General features: G+C 34.5%; 1 protein-coding gene across 11 annotated transcripts in view; it reads left to right on the top strand.

Annotated features, from left to right (window-relative positions):
• The window catches only part of PEX5L (peroxisomal biogenesis factor 5 like), a 244,140-nt gene that overhangs the window by 135,911 nt on the left and 98,325 nt on the right, over positions 1–9,904 (top strand). For all 11 annotated transcript variants that reach the window (XM_050780127.1, XM_050780124.1, XM_050780121.1 and 8 more), the window contains one exon: positions 9,209–9,320. In XM_050780127.1, the coding sequence (XP_050636084.1) occupies positions 9,209–9,320 (112 nt within the window). The remainder of the gene's footprint in view (positions 1–9,208; positions 9,321–9,904) is intronic.

Raw genomic sequence — 9,904 nt, 5'->3', positions numbered from 1 at the left:
GCTTGATATTTACCAAATTCCTCATTCTTTACTTAGTATATGTAGTAAAACATATACAGTTTTACACTGATCTCTTGTCAATCAGAGTCAGACGTTTGTAGACTCCCATTTCCAAAACATTAAGTCCACAGTCCCTCAGGTGAATGCTATTGGGTAGGGAGGTGAGAACTACTTGAAGTTCTTGCTTAAGGGCAGAGCCATACAACTGTAGATATGACCTAACCAAATTTGCAATTGGCACAGTTGTACTGTAACATATCATCTCAGGACTTCACAATCTAGGGCAGGTTCCAGTACCCAAGATTCTTTTTTCACAAAATCACGCATTGCTATGTACTTGCTGGTAATCTTTTCACATGTCCAAAATTACCATTATAACCTAAGCTTACATTTAAAATTTAATGCAAAATAATATTTTTGATTTTTAATTTAGAAAAGAAATTGTGATTATTACCATTTTCTCATATCCAGGACATGCGTTTGTACCAAGTTTTTCCTTTAATCCCTGTCTAATGTTGCATTAACTGTTTTTGAGGTATTAGTTACAGTTTACTGCATGAAGATTATAGAATGCTTTATTTGATGCATCATATTCTTGTTGCATACTGGCCAGTTTATGAATCAGCAAACAGAGTTCTGATTTATAAAATTTAATGCACCTGTTGTGTTGATAGTATTACAGAATTAATTTAGTGACAGCTGTGATACAATTATTTCTCAGTCAAATGCAGTTTTATTAGTTGATATACTTTTTCCACTATACACAAGTGGCTTCTTCCCTGCTATGCACCAGTGGCATGCACAAACCAAACAGAAGCAGAATGATCTGAAAAAGTGAGTACTTCCCACGACAACCATAGCATCTAGTCCGTGTATCATACTACATTCTTACTTGTTATCTTGTGTGAATGTACTACTGTCTTGACACATGTTTGTCCCAGTGTCTCCTGTAAAGCCCCTTATAACATAGAGCCACATACTGCTGAATACATTGATTCATCTTCATCACTGGTATGTCAATGCCAGCTGCTCATGTGATAGATTCCAGATATGTCTGAAGATAATTGCTACTATATAAATAGTGTCATTGGGACAATTATGATACATAAAATAGAAAATAACCCACTGAAATACTGAGTTTTATCTTATTTCATAACTTTTCACTCAACAGACTGTAGGTGTAGAATAATCCCATATTCTAGAACTTTCTTGTATTATGCGATTATTATTGTGTGGTCCTCAACTTTTAGAGGAATTAAGCCAAACATACTCCAGTGGAGCTGTCTATATTACACTGAACAAATTGAATAATGCAGAAGTGTTGGCCTGATGACCTGAACTCAGAAATTGCTGGACCACTGAGAGCTGCTCTTTTTTGCTTAAAAATCATTTATTCCATATTAAGCAAACAATATGCAAGGACTTCAGAGAATTTCAAGTACATGCTATCCAAGACTAACATTTAAATCAAATAGTATGTAAAAAAGCATGTGTTGATGAACGGTTTGAAGAAAATATGTGAATCAAGTCTTTGAGGAAAAAAAAGTTTCTCTGGACCTGTGCTGTCCAGTACAGTAGCCACGAGCTCCTGAGCTTTATGTGGCTCCTGAACTTTATGTGGCTGCTCCAAATTGAGATGTGCTGCAAGTGTAAAATGAACACCAGATTTCAGAGAGTAATCAAAAAAAAAGGTATAAACTATCTCATTAATGATTTTTATAATGATCATATGTTGAAATGGTAATATTTTGGATTTTTTGATATATTGGCTAAATCAAATATCTTATTTAAATTAATTTCACTTGTTTCTTCTTACTTTTTTAAACATAGCAACTAAAAATGTTTAAATCACGAGGCCCTCATCATAATTGTTGAACAGAATATTCTATTCTAAAGGGTAATAGTATAAACAAATCCAGTTTTAGAATAGAAGGGAAAGCAATTTGCCAGAAGATTGATTGTATCATAGAAAAAAAAATGTATTCTCTTCATAAGAATGAAATGACTGTAGTGAATACTTTTCTCTGTTGAGGAACCTTCAAAAGTTTTCTTTTTGACCGTATCTCCTAGATACTTTTTTAGCAAGGTATAGCCCATTTATCTTTGCCTATTGAACACAGTGTCTTAAAACTGTGTTGCAGGTCTCTTCTTGTTAAGGGACTTTATTTTTTCAAGCCCAGGCTTTGTTTTTCTATCTGTCATCAACCATTATACCTCAGTACTAATTTAATTTTTGTTTCTGATAAAGATAAAAAGAGTAATGTCCTCGATTAGAAGAATATTTTCAAGGCTACTAGTAAATACAGCCTTGTTTGGGTTTCCATTTCTGACTTTAAAAATTGTCTTAATTATGTTCTCCTGCCTGCTTTAATTTATTGTTAGCACTACCCAAGCTGTGATCTGTTCATTTCCCTGTGAATAGATTCACATTTTACAAAAGTCTAGCTGTCCTATCAGGAATACATTTGTAGCTTGTTGGTTGACATTTAGATCAAGTCAAAGAGTTGAAAGTTATCACTTGGTTATCCGTTACCAGAAGACTAATAGGAAGTGGGGGTTGGGGCAGTCCATTAGTACTATAAGCTCAGAGGAAATGAATTCTGTCAGGCATCAGAGTTACCATGACAGAGCTCTAAAAATCTGGATTTTTAGCGGTTGCATGGTAATGATTTAGTTGTCTTATCTTTTCAATTGATAGAATCCATTAAGTTGGCTTTGATATTAATGAATCACTGACAGTATGGTCACTATATTGACAGGCACCGAATTAATTTCTAAACGTGGACAGGGCTAATAAAACCATAAACAAGTAGTTCAATTATAAAATAATGAATGAAAGCCTATTTAATAAATGACTTTAAATTAACAATGTCACAGGGTTGGGTGAAGTGATGGGCACCTGTAGTCCCAGCTACTCAGGAGGCTAAGATGGGAGCATCACTTGAGGCCAGGGGTTTGAGACCAACCTGGGCAACATAGCAAGACCCCATAAAAAAAAAACCATATCACAAATAATGCAGGAATTTTAAAACTCACAAAGATATTTGTGTTTCATTCATATATAAACAAAACAATTCTAAAATTTTTCTATTATTTAAATGAGGTAAAGAGATATGCCATAATATTACAAATTTTCTTAATCAACATTACAAATATGAGATATTTGTCAGCTGTTTTAAACTTATTAGCTTCAATGTTTTAACTTTAAAAATTATTATTGAAGTACCAAGTGCTTAAATATAAAAACAGAATCTTTTACTTTAAAACAATTCAAGATCATCAATCTGAAATGTGAAATTATAGAATAATGGATTATTGTCCTTTACAGCCATTGTTTTATCATCTAGAATGTATTGTGCTTTAGGGCTAATTCTTAGTAATGTGTTATCAGAAACCTTGAGCTCTATATTTTTGAATGAAACATCTAAGCAATATATCTCTTTAAAAACAAATACAAAGATTTAAGTCACAAAACGTGATTTAAGTCACAAAACAAACAATATAAACATACACTGTAGTTTAAGTAACAAACAATATTTAAGAAGCAAAACATCTTTTCATCTTACTAGTTTTTTATAGCTTAGATTATATAATAGTTTAATTTTAAAACATTGAAATTGAGAAATTCAAGTTGAGCTAAGACAAATGTAGTTTCAGATAAAGTTTTAAGAGCTGGGTGGTATAATCTGCCTTTGTTCAACACAAAGAAAACACTGTATTGATATATGAAGCAATTTGGTGGTGTGGTAGCTAATATTAATCACATCAACTTGCCAGTCTGAATAAGTCATAATTCAACTGAAACCATTTGATTGAATGTTTGATTACAAGGAAGGTGTTATGGTTCAATAGTTTTTTGCATTCTGATTGACAGAAGCCCCTACATGCAAGTTCTCGCCTATCTTCTTACTTCTAAACAAAATAGTTTTCCTTTGTTTGTATGTCAATTAACCACTTCAGGGTTTTCCCTCAAAATCTCGAGATTTGAATCTCTGATTTAAAATCAGCAGGGAGGGAATAGGATTGTGTTGAAGTGTTGCTGGCCTCTCATTCACATTGGTCCAAGTCCTTCTTCTGAATGGTATGGGGCAAGCTTAGGCCTTTATTTTAATTTTTTTCATTAGACATTCTCTCTTGGCACTTTGACTTCTTCGTAGAAGCCTTAACATTCTTGGTAGAAGCTTTGTATTTGGAAATGTTTCCTTAGGTATCAGTAGGTCCCCAAACATTTATAAAAGATGTGACTGGGAGGAAATGGGCTCAAATGTGTGGTTTAAAACCAGCAAAGAAATTGGCAAACATTTCTGAGGATCACTGACCTCTCCGTGAAATGGCCAAATCCAGTATGAAATTGAGGACACCTATGTAATAATTCTTTTGTACAATTTGCCATTCAGTTAGACTGTATAAAATCAATCAACATTGATTTAAACTGCTACCATGGAATACAAAAAAAATGCTTGGATGAGATCTCTACTCTAAAGCAAGTCACAGTCTACTTGGCAGTTGGAGAGGGACAGATAAAACTAAGATTATGACACTGGGCAAGACATGGGAGCGTGCAAGTGCTGTAAGGAGGCACTCACCGGCTGGCGCTAAAGAAGGTTCCTAGATAATGTGCCAGTTGAATGGGATCCTGAAAGAGAAATAAGAATCTGTCACCATTACAGAAGGTTCTTTGAACTGATCCAAATATTGAGAAGAGGAAAGAGGAGGATAAGAAATGAAAATTTAAAATGTGAACAAACTGAGACAAAGGCCTTAGCAACTAATGAAGTGGGTCATTTTAACTCAGCTATGATAATCTGACTAGACCAAAATTGCAATCACTTGACCTCAGGTTTTTTTTTAAATTAGAAACTTTTGGCTTACTTACATCAACGTACTCCATACCCAAAAGACAAAATCAGGGAAGTTCATAAAGTTATTTTCAAACTAAAAGAAAGTCAAGAAACCTTATCTTACTAACGCATAAAGAAAGAATAAATGTTATACAATTTGGAAATTAAGCTTAAAGGGAATATTTGGGGGATTCAGTTCAGTATGAAATTTTATTTTATGATCTAAAAGATTCATTCATTCTCAAGTCACCAAAGGAAATATCATAAACTTGTTCAAAATGAAGAGGAGAGCATGGAAAAAGCTATTCTTATCTATGCAAATATAAATAAAATGGGACTTCCTATGACTAAAATAATCATTCCTAAATTCCTGCAACTGAAGATGCAGTTTAAAATTGGACGGTTTTAGATAGGTATTTTTACATCTTCAGTTTCTACAAAGTCACTTTCTCATTTAATAGCCATTTATGGAACCCCTTTTAGATGTCAACATTCTATTTGAAGTTGTGAGGATATAAACGTAAGTAAGATAGTCTCTGGCTTCAGAGCTTATAAGGAAATATTTCCATATCTTCAAAATATCTCCTGTTTCATCTTCCATATCTCCCATTAAAACCAAAAAATTTTCTGTTCAGTTTCAGTTACCTTTCCATGCTATCTGTAATCTGGCCTTTCACCCTTGAGCCCTGCTGTTATCCACCCACTTCAGCCCGAGCATTTCTCAATAGCTAAATTGTGCTCCAGTTTGAAAAACACTGACTCAGAAGGTAGTTTGTTACTCCTTCTTTGATTTGAATTTGTGGAAGAAATCCACAGGAGTAGCTTGATGGTAGAAGTTGGGCAGTTATAACAATTCCATCAGTCCAGGTGTGAACTATGGTCAGAAACAAGATAGTAGGTGTGGAAGAGACACTGACTTCCTGAGGCGGAGGTGCAGAAGACTGGAGATGCCACGCCTTTGTCCTGGGCTTCCTGAAGTCTCTCAGAACAGCCTCTCTTTTGGTATCCCTTTATTTGTACGCTGAGTAAATCTGAGAGTGCTGGTGTGCTTTCTCCAGAAAATTTGTCTAAAGTCTGAATGAAGAGACAGACTCCAAAAAATAACTTAATTAATTACCACCTTTGATAAAGCAGACAGGCCCAAAAGGACAGGGCTCTCATTGAATTATGCCTTTTCCTTTGCTTTCCATTTAGATGTTAACAAAAATTTTACTTTTAGAATTACTTTATCAAATTTAGACTATAGTTTTTATGCATTTGTAGCTAAAAATATCTGCAGAAATCTAACACCCTGGTCTTCCAAAGCTATAGGTAATGTAGGTCTATTTCACTATTCCACACATATATGTACACAGAACTGTGTACTGTGTAGGGATAAATTCTTAGTTGTTTTTTGTTTGTTTATTTGTTTTTACAAAGGCATTTAATTGTATACAAAGTAAAGAAAGTGTACAGGGGATTTTCCATGGAATATAGCTCATACTTATCTACATAACAGTTGATATTTCTTAAAATTATGAATAAGAGAACTCAGTTATTCTTAGCCATCTATCAATGAAATTAAACTTTTTTCAAAGAAATAATGACTATCAAAGGGATAGTTATGACATTGTCCATACATATTCATACTTTGAAAGTCACGGTTGAGTTTAGTCTTTGCACTTTATACACTTTAGCCAATGGGTAAATAAGACCTAGACTCTGAGGCCAGTCATCAGAATGCACTGCTTGGTAAATGCAACCCTATTACAATAACTTCTATGAGTATAGGGTGGTGCCATATTTGATGGTAACCTTCATCCTCTGTGAATGCATATAACACAGTGGAATTCAGATCGCACTTGATAGTCATGAGAAGGCCACAGTGTGGAAGTGGGCATTGTTTGTGAAGGTAGGACTTCATCACTGTGTTGATTACACTAGCTGAGTTCATTACATTAAGCACATATGGTTAAAAGAGCAAGTCCTACCAGGAAATATGTATCAATGTACGGGTCCTTTGGAAACTGTTACATATGTACAGTTTGGACATGCACTAACTACAAATGAGATACAGATTCTGGGACACTAATCATATTTTTAGATGAGCTCACAGGATCACTGATGTTTGGCTATTTCATCATTTTCTAGTATATTATATTCTATACCAGTGCTTTCAACTACATTTCCAGATAATAAAATTGACTTTTATGCCAGAAAGTATAACAAATCATTCCTAAACTCAAATAGACCATAGCATTTACAAAAATTCAAATATATTTTATTCCAGAAACATAGGCGGCTTACAGTCCCTCAAAATTTAAAAATATTTTAATATAAATAGAATGGGTGATACCCAGGAATGTTCAAATTCAGAAAAAATAAAAAACACTGGGGCTCACAGTTTCACTCATGGGTCAAAGCAGCATCCTAAAATAAAAGATTAACACCAAAAGAGGCCTGGGATTTGATTCCTAGCAAAATCTGCGAGGTTTTATACATAGTAATACCAAAGCTTACAATAATTGAAGAAAGATCTATCGCTGTAACTTGAACGTTAAAAGAAGAAAAGCGTTCTCAAAGCCCATCCCTCAATAACAAATTAATATGTATAAAAATCTAACGTTAAAAGAAGAAAAGCGTTCTCAAAGCCCATCCCTCAATAACAAATTAATATGTATAAAAATCTAATTACCAACTCTATATCGAAATCTTAAACTCTAATGGACGTCTGAGATTTACACATGTTTAAATGAGATTTATCCATGTTTAAATAGCATGCCTATGAGAACTAAATGTGTCTCTTGGCTTCCAGTCTCCAAATGACCACTAAGTGCTTCCATATTGCCCTTTCAGAAATAAAAGAAGTGCACTTTCTCTCCATAGTTACCATTACTCAGGTCCCTTGCCACCTTCCATCAGCTCTAAACTATGATACTATTGACACTGTGCCAAAGAAACAATGTAGTGAAAGTGAGTAGAGTAATATAAAATATTTTGATTTGGTAATACTCCAAAGCACTACATTTGTTATTTTATGCCTCTTAAAATGCAACGTAACAAGTTCTTAAAAAATCTAGAGATTGGCCAGGCACAGTGGCTCACACCTATAATCTCAACACTTTAGGAGGTCGAGATGGAAGAATCGCTTGAACCCAGGAGTTCAAGACCAGCCTAGGCAAGATGGTGAGACCTCGTCTCTACAAAAATAAATTTTAAATTTTTAAAAATTAGCTGGGCATAGTGGTGCACACCTGTAGTCACAGCTATTTGGGAAACTGAGATGGGAGGATTGCTTGAGTCCAGGAGTTTGAGGATGCAGTGAGTTATGATCATGCCACTGCACTCCAGCCTGGGTGACAGACAGACATCCTGTTCCTATTAAAAAAAAAAAAAAAAAAAAAACCTAAAGATTATGAGGTGTATTTTTTTCTTAAGCAAAAAACTAGATGATTATGCCTATTTTAAGAAAGGCAAATGTAAACCCCCCTCCCTCAAAAAAACAAACAAACAAACAAACAAAAAAACAGTTAATTTAGGAATGAACCACCTGAGTATCAAAAGTGTGTTTTCTCTCTTAACCATAGAAACACACTCAAGCAAGACGGGATTCAAAGAGATGCAGAATAAGTGAAAGTAAATAGTGGCTGCCACTGATAATTAGAGATCCACTAAAAAATCAAACTGAAAGATTGCTGAAATTAGAATATAAGCTAATGGGAAAACACGATGGAGTCTACCGAGATCTATTTTACAAATAGATTTTACAAACGCATCTACTAGATACCTACACAGTTAATATAACAATATTTTCTACTCTCCCAAAATAATATTTGTTATATAATACAAAAGCATTCCAAGGAAATGTAAAGGGTGTTTTTGTAGGTGACCTGAGCTTTTTAAGAGAGGGAGACGAGGCAGGCATTTATCCACCCACCCTGGTCCGTGTGTTTGCACTCCCCACATAAACACTGACTCAGCAGTGCTAACCAGAACATGTCATCTTTGAGTCTGAAGCCAATGTTCCAGGTCTCAGTAGGAGCTTTTGTCCAGGTGAGGAATGAGATTGGCCCTTAGCAACTATGATTCAATACGTGTCATTTTCTATATACTGAAATTAGAGAATAACTCTATTTCAGGAGTGGGGGGAAAGGCTTGAGCTTTAGACATTGAAGTTGGCTGCATCAAAAATATGTTGACAGTGCTAAAAGGCTCATTCCCCACCTTTTGGTATTTTTTTCTTTCTTGCCCCTATCCCATTATTTATTTATGTATTTATTTATTTTTGGTAGGCTTGCTATTCTCATTTTGTTGCAAGGCTGCATTTTAATTCATCTGACTCTGCAGTTTAACAAAGCTCTTTGACACGTCTGTTCATTTGTTCTCAGCTGGTGAATGAGCAACAAGAAAGCAGACCCCTCCTGAGTCCCTCCATCGATGACTTTCTCTGTGAAACCAAATCGGAAGCAATAGCAAGGCCAGTAACATCCAATACAGCTGGTAATTCTTTCACTTTTAACTGTTCCTCAACTAGAGTTAATTTTAACTATAGTAAAGTGCACATTTTTTCCATAATATATTTTAAGTGAGGAAATAATGTTTGCAACCAAATGAAACTTTAGAATGTATACTATTTAGCGTAAACGAATAAATGACAGAAATTGCAATGTATCTCACCCAACGAATTTTGCTGAACATAAGTATACCACTATTATCAATGAATCATGTTTTCATGTATATTTTCATATTTACATATTTATATCTAAAGTTGCATCACACTAGAAAATCTTTAAAACAAAAACACCTATTTCAGAGTAAGGTTTTTCAAGTTCTGGCTGATGGTCCAATTATTTCTGGAAATATTTTATATAACAGAAGTCCAGTAAATAAAAATGTGGCAATCTTTTCAAGTGGATTTAAATGACAAAATATCCTGCAGCTTTGGGATAGTACAGGGCCAGTTTCATTTTCTGTCATGTAAGTGTGTTACTTGCTCCCCGTTACAACAGTCTATTTGAACGTTCTCCTGGAATTAAACATTCTCAAATAGTAAGCCATCCCCTGCTCAGTGCCTGTCACATACA

The sequence above is a fragment of the Macaca thibetana genome, chromosome 2 (genome assembly GCF_024542745.1).
Source record: "Macaca thibetana thibetana isolate TM-01 chromosome 2, ASM2454274v1, whole genome shotgun sequence".
Lineage (NCBI taxonomy): Eukaryota > Metazoa > Chordata > Mammalia > Primates > Cercopithecidae > Macaca > Macaca thibetana.
This window is presented reverse-complemented; position numbering and strand designations above follow the sequence as displayed.